The sequence below is a fragment of the Zosterops lateralis genome, assembly GCF_965231275.1.
Source record: "Zosterops lateralis genome assembly, chromosome: 2".
Classification (NCBI taxonomy): domain Eukaryota; kingdom Metazoa; phylum Chordata; class Aves; order Passeriformes; family Zosteropidae; genus Zosterops; species Zosterops lateralis.
In genome coordinates, this window is record NC_139763.1 from 20,192,215 (window position 1) to 20,211,498 (window position 19,284).

A 19,284-nucleotide genomic window follows, 5' to 3' on the forward strand; every position below is an offset into this window, starting at 1 on the left:
CTGTGAGGTGCTCTTCTGCATCAGAAAATGCTAACCACATCCCGCTTCTTAAAATGTCTTGTCTCTCACAAATTTTTGGTGTACTGAAAGCTTTCATATTTCTTCCCTTAGGGGTACCATGACTTTGGTCGTTTCTGATGAAAGTTTCTCTTTAGAAGTTCTTTTGAGAGTTAAAATACATTTTGGCTTTTTTTTTCCTCTCATTTTTTCATTACTTCAGCAGATTTTAACAGTGATAAATTGCTTTGATAATTCACCAAAGCCAGAATTTTGCTGTATCACCCAAATTTGGTAGATCTTTGTAGTTGCGGTTTCAGTGCACTTTCAGTTGCACCAACGCTCTTTGTTGCAGCACCTTAAGAAGTGTCTGTTTGGTGATGGTACAAATCCTTAACCTAAAGTTGGTCTTTATTCCACTGAATTCTCTGTTGCCAAAGATCTTTCAAACAATATTTTTTCTTATATTGCCTTGCATTCTTTTGTATTTCCTTGCAGCCGTGTTTAATTTCATCTGACCTTTGTTTCTAATTACACAGCTGCACTGGTTAAGCACTTCAAGATATTATTTTCTGCTATTACACTTCTGTTTAGGGATTTTCTTGTGTGTCTACCTTGCATGGTAGCATTTATACTCCATTCAGTTAGCAGGTTTGGGGGTATGATTTTTATTCTGAAAGGCTTTCTGAGTGCACTTTGCCTTTTAGGGCTCACTAGTTGCCACAGTAAAGGTCAGCACTTCGTACTTACTCATCGTTGTTTAAATTTATCTACTTCCCGTTTTTCAGCCTTGCTGATACTATCTGGTTAACTGTAACAAGCATTTTTAGAAATTACTATGCTGATTCTCCTAATTTTAATTCCTTTCTCCTTATTATTATTTGAAATTCAGATGTTTCATACATATACTCATCTGCTTTTATCCTTATTCTCTCGTGTCTCATTGTCTTATTCTGAGTTACAGAGATGTTTTACATGCACTCTCCACTTAAAAAATACTATAGGAGCACCCTCTTAGAGAAAAATACACCAGCACTTCTCAAGCAGTAGAATGTGTATTTCTCTCCTTCCTTTAGGAAAAATTTTGGTTAGTCAGTAAGGGTCGAGGAAATTGGAAAGAATCACATTCTGAACAGGTTGTGTTAGCAGAGTTAAAAGAAGGCATATCTGCTCTTACTAATTGCCAACAGCAAATGTTAGGCAAAAATAGCATAAATATCAGCATATGGCGTCTTACTTGTCAGGTTTTCTGGCCGTAGTTGGTTCTGGTGTGCTTTTCTCTGTCCTTCTGAGTTATTAAAGGTCATCTGCCACTCAGGTGCTCGCTGAGCAGACTCTTAATGCATGACAGCAAAGGGAATGACCAACCAGGATTGCTGGTTTGTGCTGTGGGGGCCATCAGCCTGGCACAGGGATTGAAAAGTGTCTGTTTTCCTGTGGGAAGCAGCAGCAACAGCATCTCCTTCAGCCTCCAGAGTTAGGGGAGACAGTCTTGCCCAGCTTCCAGCTGACAAGTTACCCCTGGAAAGAAAAATGTAAGGCCTTGTGCTGCTGGTCTCCATAAGGATGAACTTGCTATGCTCACATCAAAATTGAGCTCCACCACCTTCCCTGAACAGTGGCCTCCATGTCAACCTGAAGTCAGAGTTAACCTCCCTCCACATGCCTTTCACAGCAGCTTTGTTCTGTAGAGAGAATATCTTCCATTTCTGGGCAGCTGGTCCGAGACAAGCACTCCTCATGATGAACATGGGTGTGCTACACAGACAGCTGGGAGCACATACCCACCCAGGCAGGTCCCCAGTCCTCATGCCTGGAAAGATTGCCTACTGTGTATTTTGAGGGGTTTGTGGTGGGTTTTTCTAGTAGCTAGTCCAGCTGCACTGTTGTGAGAAGAAAACAAGACCAGACCCCAAGATGTTGGAGGGGAAGCAGGGGAACTATTACCAGACACTTCATACAGAGGAGATGCAGCTGCCTTAATGCAGATTTCATTTCCATCCCTTCAACATCACTTTTGTATACATAGTTGCAGTTGGGAGAGTAATTAATTCTAAACATGTTACGTGTTCTCTATTCCAGCCTGGGAGCTGCCACATATCCAGAGAAGTGACAGCTGAGGGGACCATGTTGTTGGTCATGCCCAGAGCATCCGCTACCTGAAAATCTTCTTTTGTAAAGACAGACTCCCGAAGGTTAATCCTGAAAATCATGCAGCACCATGTGATCATGTGTGTGGGTTGCAATCAAAGCTAACAGGGATGTGCCTGGCACAGGAGGCCACAGAGGTGGAAAGCAAAGACCACCATGCTGGTCACCAGGGCTGCACAATGGAGGCCTCACTGCAGCCCTGGCCTGACAAACCCTCTCCTTTAGCACTGGCATGCACGGAACTGCCCCATGGTGCAGGTTTCTGGGGTTACTCTCTCTGGAGAGGTGCCACCTCTCTCCAGTTTGTGCCCAAGACTATTCTTCCCCACCCACCCCACCAGGCATCTATACTTAAAAGGTATAGCCAAAAGGAACAGTACTCATTTTTTCTAGGAGACTTAATAACTTGTATTTTAGGACTCAGTCAAATCTGTGGAGATTTTACTGTCTAAACTTCACATTTTATTTAGATGGATCAGTCAACATGTCTGTCAAGTGAGAGTTTCAGCAACCTGTCAGACTTCTGAAGGCTAATAAAGACACTACAGTAGAATTTAATGCACTTTAAATGAGTTTCATATCTCTTTGTCCTTTTTTATATCTGTCAACATCTCATTAAAAGGGGAGAAATTGTAAAAGAAGTGTGTTTTCAATTGCTATTATGTCTCTGAGTAATTCACCAAAGCAGGATATAGCAAAACTTGCTGGATGTAAACAGACTAAAGAGGAGAACAGCACTCCACCCAGACATTTAAGCAATATTTTCAGTTTCCATCATTCAAGTGGTTTTGCTTTACCCGGCCTCCTTGTTATTAATGGCCATCATGACCCTCGATCCTACTGTCTGCAAGTGTCTCCAAACATTGGCTTTGGCTGCAGACAAACAGTACTCGGGCTGAAGGAGCAGTAACATGTCCATGCTGCTTGGAATAAGACATTCTCAGGATGCTGTGCATGCTGGCAGCTAGATATTGTTCCCTTCTGAACTCAGTGTTAATTTTTACAGCAGCAGGAGCAGAGTCTTTTGCCATCCCTTGCCAGTGATATGTGTGTCGGTGTAAGCAGGCCCACGTGTAAAGTACACAGAGGCATTCCTGAGAGATGTGCCTCCCAGAAATTACTTGTCCTAGAGGATTCTATCAGTAAATCAAGTTTGTTTTGCCTTGGTTCCAGAAAATCCTACAGGTTAACAAAGAGACCTGCTCAGAAATAATAATCCCTTGTTATGTGATTGCTTGAGTAACTGAGAGTCATCCCTTTTGCCGACATTTCTGCATGGAATGTAAATATTTGGCAGGTTCATCTGTGAGACCTTAGCATAGCTGCTGTGTATGAAGGACTTCCTGAGAAAAGGCCTTCCTGGTAACTGTGTGGCATGTGCAAATCCAGCAAATGTTCAATTTTTCTTTAGTTCAAAAATTCTTGAAAATGTCTTTTATGTCTAATTCCTATTCATGCTCAGTAAATTAACTTGTATTAATTAATGTTTGCATTTGTTCTCAGTAATTCAGCCTATCGTGGTGTCCATGTCCCTTGGCACAGCCTAAGGAAGGAGCTGAATAAATGAAGTTTCTTTTTTATTGTAGTTTATCAGATTTTTTTTAAGCCTTCCCACTGCCCTACCCTGCATTTATAAAAAACTTTGAATATATTTCTCGTGCTTTCTAAGCATAAAAAGGGGGATTTTTAATCAACATGGTGTTATATTTCATACTAAAGTCGAGTAAAGTACCAAATAATCTCTTTAGTTTTTTGTAAAAAAACCCCAAACGTACTCCCAGAAAAAAAGCTTAAGTAATTGGGAGGGCCTTATATCATTCCTTGAAGGTCAGTGAGCTCCAGGTAGATGGAGAAGAAATTTTCAGCCACAGAACTGACGCTGAGAGCATTGTCTTATCTCAAATCTCCTGGAGTCACTGCAGGTTTGAAGAACCTTGAGATCAAGGGAGATTTGCAGTTCCCATTATGGACTGAGGTTTCTGTTTTCCTTGTTTTCTGCTTCCATCACTGTCTCTACAGATCTGAAATAATTGATTTCAGTTAGCAAAACAGAGTTACCCTGTCTGCCTAGGTGGGGAATTTGACTTAAAGACCCCATTTAAATATCCTTTAAAAAGCATGTTATTCTCTGATATCTGTTTCTGTTGTTTAAATAGATGTGGTGCAAGTACCTCAGTAAATCTTGGTCACAGGATTTTAGTAATCCAAAACCAGCATTTAGGATGTACTTAAGAAGAAACTCTGAATGCTGAGGACACTAGTTACTTTTCACTTTATTAGTATTGAAAGACTCATTAGAATCTAGAATATAGACTTCACTGGTTCTTAATAGGCTGTTGTGTTCTGTGGGATGGAAAGCAGTTTTCACCAGCTGAAACTTCAGAGAAGTCTTCTAAACTGTATTTGGACAGGGTGATATGTGGTCAAGTAAGCTATAACCATGTGGGTCAACATCCTGAATATTATCATTTGATTAGCAAAAAGGAGGATTTGGGATCACTGAAACTCTTATTTGATCTGGCTAGGAATTTTTCCATGACATGCTGCTTTTTATTAGAAAATGATGATTTATCACCAAAGAAAGATTTCCTAGGAACGTATTGGTTTCAATCAAAATTTTGTTAAGAAACTTGCCTCAGCTGCAAGATTGACTTTCTGGTAAGGGAAGTTATTCACTTCTCCAAAATAGTAAATTATCTCCTTTGCCAGTAAACACTGAAAACTGGAGCGCATTAAAAGTGGTGCTGGCTAAGGATATGAGTCTGTTTCCAAGCTGATTGCCCAATCTGCCAGGTTGTTTCACATTTTTACATGATGCTTTTTATAAAACATCTTTTTGAGCTGCCCAGTCTCCTCATTGAATAAGTGATCAATTTTTTCTTGTGTTTACAAAGAATAACTAACTTAGTAGCTTTGGCACTCAGTATGTATACAACAGACCAAGGTTTGACCCACTGCTTTAAGGTACATTGCTTCATGCAAAAGAAACCTCTCTGACAAAGGGATCTCCAGCCTACAGCTGTAAAAAACAGTTGATCCTTTTACCTTTCTTGTGAGATCAGAGCCTCAAACCTACACATCTTGTGACCTGAATTAGTGCCTTTCTCTCCCATCCATGGTTTGCTAATTACTTCACATGAGTACAGCTTTTCTTTTTTAATGAATCTGAAATGTCCGAAGGAAGAACATTCACTCTCATTACCTGTCCAACAAGGATGTTGGTGGGATTGTGTGCTTCTGCAGAGTGGTGGGTAGAGCATGCTCCCTTGCCACCACAGCCCATGGTACAAGCACACACATTTTGGTGGGAACTCGAGGCTGTAGGCAGTCTGCTGAGGGGGCAACTGATTCTCTTAATTTCAACAAATGAGCAAAACATTACTGGGTTTGCCAACTCTTTAACATAATTGCTACTGCCAGCCAGCACCACTACCATCTGTATTTAGTCTGAAATTCAGCCAGTTGGTTTTCATCCAGTTCCACATCTCTGCCAGACACTGAGGAATCGAGGAAGCAGTTCATGGTCTCTGAGAAGGCCAACATTAGAGCAGCCTGGCATAGAGAGAGGCTCATTGTCCTTTCTCTGGCCCATGTTGGGCAAGAGCAACTAAAAACCTGGAATCCCACATCTAAGGGTTTCCAAGGAGGGGCAACACCTACCTCAAAATGCCAAGCTTCACACACTGAAGTCAAGGAGAGGGTCATTTTCATGAAACTTGTTTAATGAAGCAGTGCTGAGATCTCGTCTCCTGCTGATCTTGTCCCAGCTGATGTAGGGCATCAGCAGGCTGTTGTTTATCACATAAGCTAAATACTGCTGTCCTCTCCCAGTCTGAAGCACAAGCAGCTCTGATCCAAACCAGAGAAATATACTGTGTTGGGTTTTTTTTAGGAAATGTTGTAGAAGGACAAATAAAAACGGGTGCTGGGAGTACAACAAAGCACCTGGTTAGACAGCCAGAAGGGGACACATGTTGCATATGTGCATTTCCAATTTATCATCTTAAATATTCATTAGGAAGATAATTCAGAAGAGTGGAAAAATTTAACATTAATACTGTCATAATTGTGTGGATACACTTTGCTGAGTACAAGGGGGAAAGATCTAGCTGAGCTCCTGAAACTGGCAATCCCCACAATCTGTGATATCTGTGTGATAATGTCCTTTCTTGTTCTAAATTAAATGCAGATGGTTTTAGGTGTCATTCTACTCATAGGTCACCTCCAGAGTGACTTGATATATGAGGCTGTGCTTCCTGATTTAGTTTTGTCTGGCCACCAAACGTTTCATGCTTCTAAAGAGCAGGAATGTTTCTACCAAATCAGAACAACAAGCTGTTATTTCTTTAGTCTGATAGACTAGTAGTGTCCTCATTCTAGATTCTTAAAATATCCTCTTCTTTTCAATGCCTTACTTTAATCTAAATCCAGATATAATTTGGAAGTGTGATCAAAGACCTAATCAGACTTAAAATCCCAGGAGCAATTTTGGCCTTTAATTATTTACATTATTGTGGCAAAAGAGAAGTACAGTATATAAGAGTTTTTCTGTATATATTTTTTTATATAATTCCTTTTTTGATGCTTATAGAAATTTGGTTTTAATCTCAGGGGCTTTTTATTCCTGATATGAGCAGATCTGAAGCTGGAATCCGGTAGAAGTTGCATTCATTTTCACCATGATGAATAGCATCAATAGCTCTTTTTTTCATTTTTTTTTTGAGATGTGTTTCAGTGGTTTTGTTTCTGCTAATTACAGATAGATCTGATTTGAAAATTATTGATGAGAATTTCATTGTTGCTGACTGATTGACTGTAAAATATTTTTCTGTTTTTAAAAAATATTTAAGCGTTATTTTTTATTTATTATTCTATTTTTTAAATATTTAAATATTTACTTTGAGACTAGAGATATATGCTGTTTTTTTACATTGTAGTTATATTGATGTGAGATAGGATTATGTTCTGTTTCTTGAGACAAACATGTTCTCCCATATTTCCGTGTGTCCATGCTTTTGTGCTGTTACAAAGGAAGTTTATACTGATATACCACTATTAAACAGGTTTAATCTTACCAGTATTTAAAACAGTATTGTTCTTGTGTAAATTTAAAACTATATCCTTGAAGACTGAGTGGTGAATGTGGTTTGAAGCTCTCTGCACAGGTAGATTCATACTCTTCTGAACTGTAGTGAAACCCACGCACATGCCCGTACCCTTGACTCTGGTGCCCTACAGCATTTATGAGAAAGGAGCCTGGTGAAGGGATCTGAAACTTGAGAGAGAGCCTTGACACAGTCCCGCAAGGCTCCCCAGTCTCAGGATGGTTACCAGAGCTTCTGATGCCCCTCTGCACTGTCTACATGTAACCAAAACTGCTCAACTTCAGTTACTTTTGGTAGAAGCTAACATCTTTATTAGATCTGATCTCAAGTGATTTTCCAAGATTCTCTGCAGTGTATCTTGCATTATGTGACTAGAAATATTATTCAGATACCATGGACTGCAATTACCTGGCACCGTTGTTGTTATTATTATTGAGTCCAATATTTTGTTGGAATTACAATGTATTTAAAGGGACTTCATATTGTTTTTCTTAACACCGTAAGAGTTAATTCTTTTTGTACTAAATAAATATCAGATGTTTGGTAACTATTAGGGGTTTGTTGTTGCAGAATTTATTCCCCAGGCTTTTGGAATGCCTTTGTCTCAAGTGATTGCTAATGACCGGGCCTACAAGCTCAAGCAAGACTCTCAGAGAGAAGAGCAAAAAGATGTTTCAGATTTTGTGGCCTTTCTCTTGCCATTCGGAACTAAAAGGCAGAACAAAGAACTTTCAAGCAGTAACTCATCTCTCAGCTCAACCTCAGAAACACCGAATGAATCCACTTCTCCCAACACACCTGAGCCAGCGCCACGAGCAAGGAGGCGTGTAAGTAGACACATCACAGTGGGGGGTGGGATTGTAGGTCCAGAGGGTCTAGCTGGACCAGGAAAAACCTGTTGTGTGTGGATTGTGGAATACTTTTTGTTCAAATAGTGGGTTTTTTTCAGGTGGAAGTTGGCCTTATCACAATCAGAAAACTCTTAACTGTAATGGGAATCTTCTTTTGCTGATGGTGAAAAGATCATACAGACTCTGTGAGTCTGTAACAGATCACAAAGAGGCACAGAGATTATCTAGAAGTCTTCCTGTTTGCTCCCTTTATCTACCTCCTTGCGTCTAAGTCTTTTAGATTTAACAAATTCCATCTGTCTTCAACCAATTTTTTCAGCATGGAAAGTCAAATCTATGTGTTTGATATTCATAGCTATACTTATCTTAATCTAGCTCTAACCTAGATAATAAGATAATAAGTCTGACTATTAATCCCTATCCTTTTGTTAATAAAAATCCTCATGGTCTAACCCATATCATATCCTCCATGGTAAGTAAGGAGTTGTCAGACTAGGTTTGTACGAGGGTCTTTGAATGATGTCTCTGCATGCAGGCTATGAAGATGCCTTTGACAGCGAAACACAGAGTGTTGGGTTTGGGTTGAATATTAATCCACATGTAAAATTATTTCTTAGCATAAATCTGTTCCTTGTAAGTAATTTTTATGCTCTGAATTTTCCAGTTCTACAGTTAAAACTTTGAATAAAACCCCTTTAAGAAATCTGAGGTACAAGAACACACTCTGGAAAAGAAAGTATTTTCTTAAGATTCTCACCTTCTGTCATCATTAGGATTAAACCTCCTTCATAAAAATTCTCTTTTGGGCTCTTCAAACCAGGGTTTATGAGGGGTAGACCTGGAGTAGATTACAAATTGAGAGAAGGCAGAAGGCACGTCATGGGGCTCTTTGTTTGTCTAGCTGCCAGCTGAAGCTTGAAATATTCTGTCTGCAAAACTGAAACCATGATGTTTTCAGTCTTGTATGTGCATTAATGCACATCTTTTGGTCTGTGCAAACTATATGAACAGGGATTTGTGCTCACACAAAATGCAAATCAACTCGACGAAGTGTAAAGGGAAACTCATTAACTTCTTTCAGTATTTGGCAGTCAGTGACAAAAAAATAGATGTTCACTGTAGGTACTCATTGGCTTCAGAACCTTTTTTTTCATAGAAGAGAAAGATGACTCATGTGTCCAGAGGTGAGTCATCTGTTCTTTTCATGAAGTGTGGTAAGATTTCTGACATGCATTTGACCAGTGAGCAAGCAGAAGAACATGGACCTTTTGGTACATCCATAGAGATCCATCAGGACCAAGTTCCTAGAAGCTGAGGGAGGGTTTTGCTTGTTTCGTTTGTTTGGATAGTTGATTGGTTTTAGGGGTTGGTTTTTTGGTTTTTGTGTTTTTGTTTGTTGTTTTTTTTTTTTTTTTTTTTTGTCGATACTGGCATTGCAGCTTTCAGAGTGCAGAATTAGAGCTTTTAGTCCATAGCCATGAGGATGCAGAAGGACATGGTTCACCTACAGAGAGTAGACTTAGTGGTAAGGTGGGCAGTATGACATGAGGGAGCTGGTATTTTCTCTAGGGAATGAACTTAGTTAATGAATTTGAAGAATTGACAATTATTTAACATTAATATCAACTCATGTCCCATATCTTGTGTCTTTATCATTCTGTTTATCAGTGCACTTACTCTTCTGCCCTGATCTTATTTAGGGGATGGTAAGGAAGCCTGCAGTTATCTTTTATCTCTTCAGCACCATTGCACTGTTTGTTTTCAACTGACAAATGCTTACAAAAAGTTTTAAAAATATTTGTTAGTGCATTCAACTGATACAACCAATTTATCACAAAAATGCTGCACAGATACCTGGAGTGCAGGCCTTTTAAACTTAAACTCGAGGGGTTGTTTATCCTTGCATCATTCACTTCTTTGCAACTGTCATTCACTTTTGCGTATTTCAGTGAGTCTTCAGACACACAGCTGAGACTTTCAGTAAGAGGTAGAAGGTAATGCTGGCTGCAGAGCTCATAGTGTGAGTGCTGTGGTTCTCTCTCCTCTAACAGCTTGACAAAAATCACTGTTGCTGCATTTTTTGTGTAAGGTTTTTGCCCGCAGTTAGAAGTTGAGACTTTAAATTCCACTTTTTTTTGTATTTCTGTGTGCTTGATTTGAGACTTCCCCAGTGTATTTAGATTTTGAACTTGTCATGGGGGAGCAGGTACTGGTATCCATTATGTGCAAAGGCAATGTCTGGTAGATGGAAGTTGATTTTCTTTAGTTGCTGGCACTACAGTTCAGGTATCTCACTGTGTGTTACTAGACTGGAGCAGTGGGCAGTGGTGTGCACAGTCTCCTCCTGCACTGTTCCTCAGCAGTCAGGTAGGTCTGTCTGAGCCCAGACTAATAGGTCTGGCTGAGCTGGAACCTTGGAGTGTGTTGGTAATGTTTTCCTGTGCACTTTGTAAAATCAGAGCTGACCTGGACTTGGTATTGCCAAGCAGAGACTTGAGTTACTGAACTCAAGGTCACGCTTCCTAAAGCCAGCTCAGTGTGCTGGCTAATCCACAACTTTGATAAAATGCCCAAGGACCACGTTGAACTGACAGTATTTGCATCTATTTTAGGGATCTGAATCCAATTTAAGTGACTGATAATGATTCATGAGGTGAGGATGCTTTGCAGACAGAAAGGACCAGTAAAGGCAGGGTATAAAAGCAGACATCTATTGCACAGGGGCTGCAGTGGTGAGGGTGGGGTTAGGATTTTCAGTGTCAATTGATTCATTTGATGTTTGGAATGCCAAGCTCTTAAATAAAATCAGAATATCATTCAGTTGGAATTTTACACACATGGATCATAGCCAGAGGTTCTTGTTTGGCTTGGATGGGTTTTTTGTTTGTGTTTTTGTTTCCTGTTGGCAGGAAATGGTAAAAGGAATCAAGCAGATGTACTTTTGAGAGACATCAGAAATAAAGGTCAAAAGTTGCATTCTAAAGGATCTAGTAATTGTTTATAGTAATGTGGGTAAAAAAAATAAATAAAAACTTCACTGTACTTCATTTATACATCTACCATGAATTACGAGAAACAGAGCTATACCTGAAAAGTTAAATGGTTTTGATTTTTGGTTGTTATTTTTTTTTTTTAAGGTATTATGAAGTAGAAATTTATCAATGAGTTTGAAATCTCAGTGGACTTTATGTGAGTTTTACCTATGAGCTGAAAATCTTCATACAGTTCAGTTGGCTAGACTGATGGAACAAAATACTTCTAGATCTTGAAATTCCCTTGTAAGCAATTATACAGTTCTGATGTAATAGACATAGAGCTCTGGCTAGCAGTCTATAAATTACCTGCCAACAGAACAGTGTGCTTTTAGTGCTTTTAACAAACTATAGTTGTCAGAAAAGGTTAGGGTAAGAATTTACATTTTCTTTATTATTTCTTACGTGCTGCATCCCTGTACAGTACATTTTAAGTTATGGTAAAATTTATGCTTTGTTTCAGAAAGAAAATAATTTACAACAGATATTTTTATTAGGAATAAAACCTGAATTTTTTCTTTGTGTTTTATTATTATTGTAAGACTACATGTAACCTAGAATGGTTTCGCCTCATAAGTTTAATAGAAATTGAGAGAAATGGTAATTTTGAAGTGGCAGTAACCTTATGCTTTGAAAAAGAAGTCTTGTTTTTCGAGTGTGAAAATTGAAACATGCCATAAACCTCCTGCTGCTTGTGCTGCTTTATCCTTTACAGACTGTTTGAACTTCTGCAGCTTGCTGTAATCCAAGCCTGACTTTCAAAGCTTTCATTGGAATTTTAATGATTTTAAAATATTAAGATATGTGTAGTAGAATTATTTAAAAAATATTACTCCTAAACTTCTCTGGTGTATCTTTATTCTGTGGTAGAGTGGGATTATTTCAAACTACACAACTGTATGTATTTGTGATATTAACTGTTAACTGTATATGGTTGTAAATATTTTTGCATAAGTTTCACTGTTACAATGATCCAAGCTACAGAAGAAGTAGGCTGTAAGATTTAAAAATATCTGTATGTCTCCATGCACATGGATATGGTAATGTTGAGGTGCACCCACAGACCGTGATTCATCTTTGCCCTGCAGTATGTGCAGACTTACAACAAAAAAAGATGGAGTGAATGAGTGGAGAGCATTTTGGTTTTTCAGTATTTTAATTTGTATTCCTTATAACAGGATAAGAATAACATTGATACCATAGCAATTTTTCCTATCCATTACAGTGGCATTATAACTTTGTTAATTTATGAAAATGTTGTGGCAAATTGTGTTTTTATATTAGTTTGTTTAAAATGCAGGTAAGCAAAAGTCTTTGTTTGACATCCTGTGATGCTGAGTCTGCCCCAGCCCTACTGATCACTGATGTGTGTGTATTTTACAGGGTGCGATGTCTGTGGACTCTATTACAGATCTTGATGACAATCACTCAAGATTGTTGGAGGCTCTCCAGCTCTCTTTGCCAGCAGAAGCCCAGAGCAAGAAAGAAAAGGCAAGAGACAAGAAACTAAGCCTGAACCCTATTTACAGGCAGGTTCCCCGCCTTGTAGATAGCTGCTGCCAGCACTTGGAAAAGCATGGTAAGAATATTTTGTTTTCCCAGGAGTGGCAGATGTATTTTTACTATAATATAAATAAATTCCTATTTTGAGAAGTTAGTATATGCTTCCATTTGTAAGGACATCCTTGAAAGCTAGACATTTTCCCTCCTGTTTTGCCTCTTGCTAAAAATACTGTCTCACAAGTAATTTGTACATGATAACATACGTGATAACTTCCCAAATTAAAGATCTATGCTACAAGTTTGTAAACTGGCCCATAGAGCACCGGGATAGAGGCTTTTCTTGGAGGTCACTCAGCTTGTACTGGGGTGCTCATCTCTGCAGAAACGGCTCTTCACACCCCACAGGTTTACCTGTACCTTCAGAATAAAAAGTCTGAAATGTGCCAGTCAGTCTGGAGTCATTCTTCACAACCAGTGGATCTTAAGGTGTGAGATGTACTGTTTGTACTGTAGTACAAGACTTTTGATATTTGAAGATGAGGGCACAGGATAAGAAAGAATTCCATGCTAAATATATATTGAGCTCCAAGAAGCCTGTTCACTGCAAGGCTTGAATGCTGAATACTCTCTGGCTTGGTTCCTCCTGACCAGCCTCAGGCTCAGGCCTGCTCTCTCCAAAGGAAATTACAGACTTCTGCCAGTATTTTTCTTATGTGCTCATGATTGTCCAGACACAAGACTCACACACCTATGCAGAGACAATAGTCAATCTAGGTATCTGCTCACCATCTCTGCCAATGTATCTCTGCCTTGTAAAGTTTTTTAATGATAATTGAATAACTTGGCTACAGCAAGATAACTTGGCCAAATAATCAACAAACCAGAAAATAATCGTGATTGTAACAGTGAATGATGTATTTGGTGATAACTCACCAGCAAGAAATCATTTACTAGCTCTGAAGGAAAGGCTTTTTTAGATGAAGGACTGCAATTAAAACAATGCTGAGCTTTCACAATTCATAACTGAAAACTATCTTCCTTACAAATGTATCAAGGAACATTTCAAGAGATAGTCACTGTTAGTCTTTTACAGATATTAGATACCATGGCTGACAGGCAAGCATGGGATGATTAAGTTTGAGATTAATGACTTCCATCCCTTTAAGCAAAGGTAGCTGAGTTTGGAGAACATAAAAGTATCTGAGTCAGCCAAAAAAGCTATCCAGCTGAGTATCATTTGGATAGTGTGATTTTATGACACCTGATCATCTGTGAAATTTTTTTAAATCTTCTTAACATACTGTTGTAACAAAGTTTTTTCTGTGTGATGCTCTTTACAAAAATATTTGCTTTACATTGAAGTTTTCTTTTAAAGTAAGTTTATGATGGTTTATTGTGCACTGTTTAAGAGTAAACTATAATGTACCACAATGCAATAATCTGATTTAATCTGCTGTCCACAAGACAGTCATTGGAACTGAGAGAAATTTAAAGATGGTAGAAGATGGACACTGTAGCAACATCATTCCAGGCTATATGCTGGATCATGTTGCTGACTCTGAAAATACTTACCTGTATGCATAAATCCTTTTTCAGCCACAAATCAGCAGCAGTTTCTGATGAATGCTTTAAAGGATAATTTTGAGCATTATATGACAAAAAATGGTTATGTTTTTCAACATGAAACCCCTGTCCTTGTTCACCTTTCCCATTTTCCCTGGGATCAGGTCCCAGAGGTATAAAGATGTGGCTTTGCTTAGATGTGCAGTGTAGAACAAACACTGTATGTCTTTGTAGGAATGGGTGACCAGCCTGCAGGTTTTGCCCACTGTGTGTATCTCCCATCTCAGATGATTCCCTGCCAGTCTTCCTGGGTTTACTAAATGACAGCCCATCAATGTAATTTTCTGTTAACCAAAGAGTGAAGACTTAAAAAGAGGTGTTATGCTGAGACTAAAATCTAAAAACCAGAATTCTATCTGAATTTCTCTGAAGATCTGCAACTCCAAATGCTGCTCAAGGTGACACATCTCCAGCAAGCAAATGTAGCCTAATGGCTGTCAAAAGGCATTTGTTTCACAAGGTAATTAAACATCTCCCATATGTCAGTAGAGATTAGAGCTGCAGAGTAGCTCTTGTTAGACTATAAACTTCCAAGCTTCTAATTTCATCTCTCTTACAAAAGGGTACAACTATGTAAAATTATACTCTGTTCACAGGTCCTTAAGGCTCTAAAATTTCCACTCACATTGTTATTGCTAAAGACCATGTCACCTCTCAAATTTTTCTGGTCCTGTTAGTCTGCAAGATATGTCCATTTGAGAACCATATCATCATTTGTTGTATTTGTAGTGGCTTTCTACAGGGCTAGAAAGAAGGTTTGAACTGTGATCTTATGAAACAGTGGGCAACACCAATTTCCTGATCATTTCAAGTCTAAATGACTAAATGACACTTCTGCACTTTGCCTAGAAGTGCAACAACAATGCTTCTTTATAGCCTTCCCTCTATATAATAGCTGTTCCTACCTTACAGACTGCACACAACTCCCAGTTGAAGTTCTTCCTCTCACAGTCTGCCTGAGTACCCTATTTATGTACCTTTGAAAGAGACTCTCAACTTTGTCTTGACAGGCACTTCATAGACAGTGAGTTACCCCAAATACCAGCTTCCTCCTGTATTCAAAGACACAGTTCAGTGCCCACATATTTAGTTGTTTTACTGCCTGCTTCCTTTGATGTCAGTCCTGGAAGTTACCTGCAAACCCTGAGCAGTGCCTCAGTCTCTGCATACCTTTGTTCCACATAGCAGTGGCACTACCAAAGTGACATCACAAGAAATGTCACAGAGATGCCATTTTGCAGATTGAGTGTGATCCTAAAAAACCACAGTGGATGGCTTCTTAATCACAGGTGAATCTTACATCAATGTGTTAAGTACAAGATTATGGAGAAATATATTGCCTTTTTTTTTTTTTTAAATCCTTTTAAGTGCACACATAGGTCAGAATGCTTTGGTTCAATATAACTTTCAGGAAAAACTAAACAATAAAATAGTACTATGATGTGTTACACTTGCAGGTCTCCAGACAGTAGGAATATTCAGAGTTGGAAGCTCCAAAAAGAGAGTAAGACAGGTGAGTGGATATGGATATGGTTTTCTTTCATCAGCTATGATACAAACAAATCTGATTCCTTTTGTTGTGATTTCTTCCCCATCTGGTGAAATTTAGGCTTTCTGGGTCAGTGACTTCACTGTTTTTTTGATTACTCATAAAAGGCCATTTCCAGTATCTTTTACATCTGGTGAAATCCTTCTCAGGTTCTCAGCAGGTTAACAGTCTCTGTATGTTTTGCTCTGTAAAAGTAGCAGAGGGTTGGAGATCCAAATAAACTACGGTGAAGAAATTTTCCAAAGGTCACACTGCAGGGGAAAAAAAATCTTGGCTGTTCATTTCATCTCAGAAACAGCTGAAGCTCCCAAAGTAAACTCAAACTGTAAATCTTTTTTGGAAAACTCACGGTATGAGAAAATAATGCAAGTACAGAACAATCTCTTTGACCCTAAGATCACTGCTCCTAAATATCACCTTTCTTTTACCCCTGCTAGACTTCAAGGTCAGAGCAGACCCTTCCAAGTCTTAGTCTTAGCCAAATGATGAAAAAGCAAGGAGTGTACAATTAGGATCCAGAGAGAAAGTCAAATGTGGTTGTTAGCTCCTAGGTGTACATACCTAGATATTGCACTGTTATTCCCAGAAGCTGGGAATACATATTGAATTAGAGCAGTGGAGAATTGACATGATGCATAAGGAGGGGATAAAAAGTTAAAGGAAAATATCCCTCCCAGGAAGTTAAGACCAAAAACATCAAACAGAAAAAAAAGGAAAAGAAAGCTGGACTGCATCTGATCCCAAAAGTTACAGTTCTTTGCAAAAAGTTTCAAAAACTTCGCAGTGTAATGTTTTATCATTCTGGAAAGGTACCTTGAATAGCTAAACTGAATTGATTTTGGCTGGCAGGACAGTATAATAACGTACTGAATTTTTAGCTCGTTCTCCACCAGTTTCTATTCCTGAGTAGCTGGTGTAACACTAAGCTAAAAAAATATCTGCAGAGGCTGTTTTCAGATCAACACTGAACTAGATAAAGTATTGAAGTTGCATCATATATCTGAGGAAAAAGCAGAGAGCTTCAATCATTCACTTGTAAACCAAGCCTTATTTTGAATATCAGTGTCTTTCACCATTTTTTCTTTTATTCTGTTTTCAAAAGGTGAGGAAATCAAGAGATTTGGGTATTTATGTTTTTTATTACATGGACTAACTTATTGAACTAGGTAAACTTATGTCTTTCCTTAAACAACAAGGAAGCATCAGCTTGTCCCTTGTAGTTACAGTAATAAATGCTGTCAACATGAACACATGGGAAAGTCTGGATTCAATTAAAATTCCACTCATTTTCTGAACCATAGAAAGCCAAACCCAGCACTTCAGATTTTGGTGTGCTTTTGCAGCTGTTCATTAGTTTTTCTTGTGTAGAAAGTAAGTGTATTTTGTTTTCCTTCCTTCCTCAGTTTAAAAATGTCCTGTTTCCACTGTATTTTTTTGCAGTAATTACATAAGTAAGTAGATGCATTTGCCAGTGGGGTTTTTGATTGGTGAGCAGGAAGAGAAAATCTAGAACATGTACATCTCTTGCAAATGTCCTCTTTCACGTTCAGTGGGGTGTCAGACAGAGGTTCCTAAGGTCATGTTGACTCAAGGTGGTAGTTCTGGTTCATCAGGATGCCAGGAACCATCTTGTGCCCAGAACAGATGCTCCAGCAGAGCATTGTTGCCAAGTTTGGGGTGGGCAACCTTTGATCCTGGGCCTAGTGACATTGTAGAAGCTTCAACCCTGAGGATGAAGAGTGAAATAGCTGGAGCTCTGCTCTCCTATCCCCTGTTCCTGCACAGATATCCTCATCTCTCATATCATAAGATTCGGTGGATGCTGTAGTTCACTACCTGTATCTTCCAAAAGTCTGAAATGTGAATGGAGTCTGAAAGAGTTAAACTTGAAGTGTACAATATACAGTTTTAACAGCCATGATACCTGGGCCTGAAATGTGACCACATCTCACCAAAGCTTCTGTGCTATTTTGCTGCTTAAGACATCTCTGTAGGTCTCACAGGATATCAGACCACAAGTGCCATAGTCAAGACTGTAACAGCAGTTTATGATTTAGCCAGCTATTTGGGAAGCCTGAATTCCTGATGCAGTGCTAATCTGTTTCCTCAGCTGTTTTTGGGCACTTAAATGCAAAAACAATCTTCTGGATTGAGGTAATTTGTGGTGCTCCACAGGGATGTTCTGCATTTGTCACCAGTCTGGAGAGCAGAATTAAGCTGGCAATGAAATCCTCAGGTTGGCACTGGAAAATCTTTGACCATAAATCAAAAAATAATGTTAGATAAAAAACATACTCTGGTCTTCATATCATAATTATTCATTATTAGTAATGACTAGCTTTAATAATATTAAATTAATCCTAATAAATTTAGAATGGAGGCTGTGCTTTTTAATGAATACCTGTCATACCCATTATGAAAGCACAATCTCAGCTGAAAACAAGGGATTTTCACACTGAACACACTCAAAGATAGATTTGCCACAGATTATCACAGGCATATACTTTGCTTGTGACTTAGCTTCTTTCCTCTCTTTGGTATGTTTGTAATATTCCTGGTGAAGAAACCTGATACCTCAGATTTCTTTGTTTATAAGATTTAGCTGTAAGCACTCTCTGAGAAGATAGGTGTGACATTGTGTTACCTCATAATCTTAGCAAAGGTACAAATTTTTTAAGGAAATAGTTTTAAAACCTCTTGACTGTATTCAAAATGCAAAGAGAGCAAAAGGTGAAGCTATCATCCTGAGGAAACTATTCTTCCTGTGGTGCTGGAAAATCCCCCCAGAAGGAAAGGCTTTTACCTTTTCATAAGGTATCTCTGATTTGGGAGAGGTTTTTCTTCTGCCTTTGGGAAGTCTGATGCCTTTGAATTATACAGAATTGGTTTGAGGACCAAAGCAGGGAAGAAAGAAATAACAATACCTTGTAATGATGTTATCTTGCTGTTAGTGAACTCTGTAATGATGATAACTTAATGAGTAGAACTAAATTAGGAAGGCAGAATGAGGTGTGTGTGAAGGAATGCTGTGAAGTTTTGTGAACCTGTCTGCTTCCTACCTGTCTTTACATACAGTCTTAAATGACAAGAGAAATGTGAATTTGGTGGATATTAACATGATCTTACTAATAATGTTTTTCTACAAAATCATAAATGTTGCAAAATGCAGTTTTAGTCTTTCTGGTTCCAGGGATAATGCAGTAAGGTGATATAAGAGCCTGTCTTGTAATTTTCCTTATTCTCTCTGGTTTCTGCCTTTGCTCTCTTGCATTTCTGCAAAAAATTATACTTGGATACATCTTTTCATACAAGAGTGTCATATATTAGCTGAAAAAAAATGTATTTTATTACAATCTGGTACAAACCTTAAGTTATGTATTATGGAATTAGCAGAAATTAGAAATGAGTTATGTCTTTGACCTTACCAAAGACTAGTCATGCTCAGTCTTGAAAGTGAAAATGAGTAAATCTGC

The 19,284-nt window shown here is 38.5% G+C and overlaps 1 protein-coding gene across 4 annotated transcripts in view; it reads left to right on the plus strand.

Moving 5' to 3' along the window:
* Nucleotides 1-19,284, plus strand: part of ARHGAP6 (Rho GTPase activating protein 6) — a 310,610-nt gene that overhangs the window by 271,786 nt on the left and 19,540 nt on the right. For all 4 annotated transcript variants that reach the window (XM_083885135.1, XM_083885136.1, XM_083885137.1 and 1 more), the window contains exons 4-6: nt 7,824-8,080; nt 12,520-12,715; nt 15,720-15,775. In XM_083885135.1, coding sequence (XP_083741261.1) covers nt 7,824-8,080; nt 12,520-12,715; nt 15,720-15,775 — 509 coding nt within the window. The remainder of the gene's footprint in view (nt 1-7,823; nt 8,081-12,519; nt 12,716-15,719; nt 15,776-19,284) is intronic.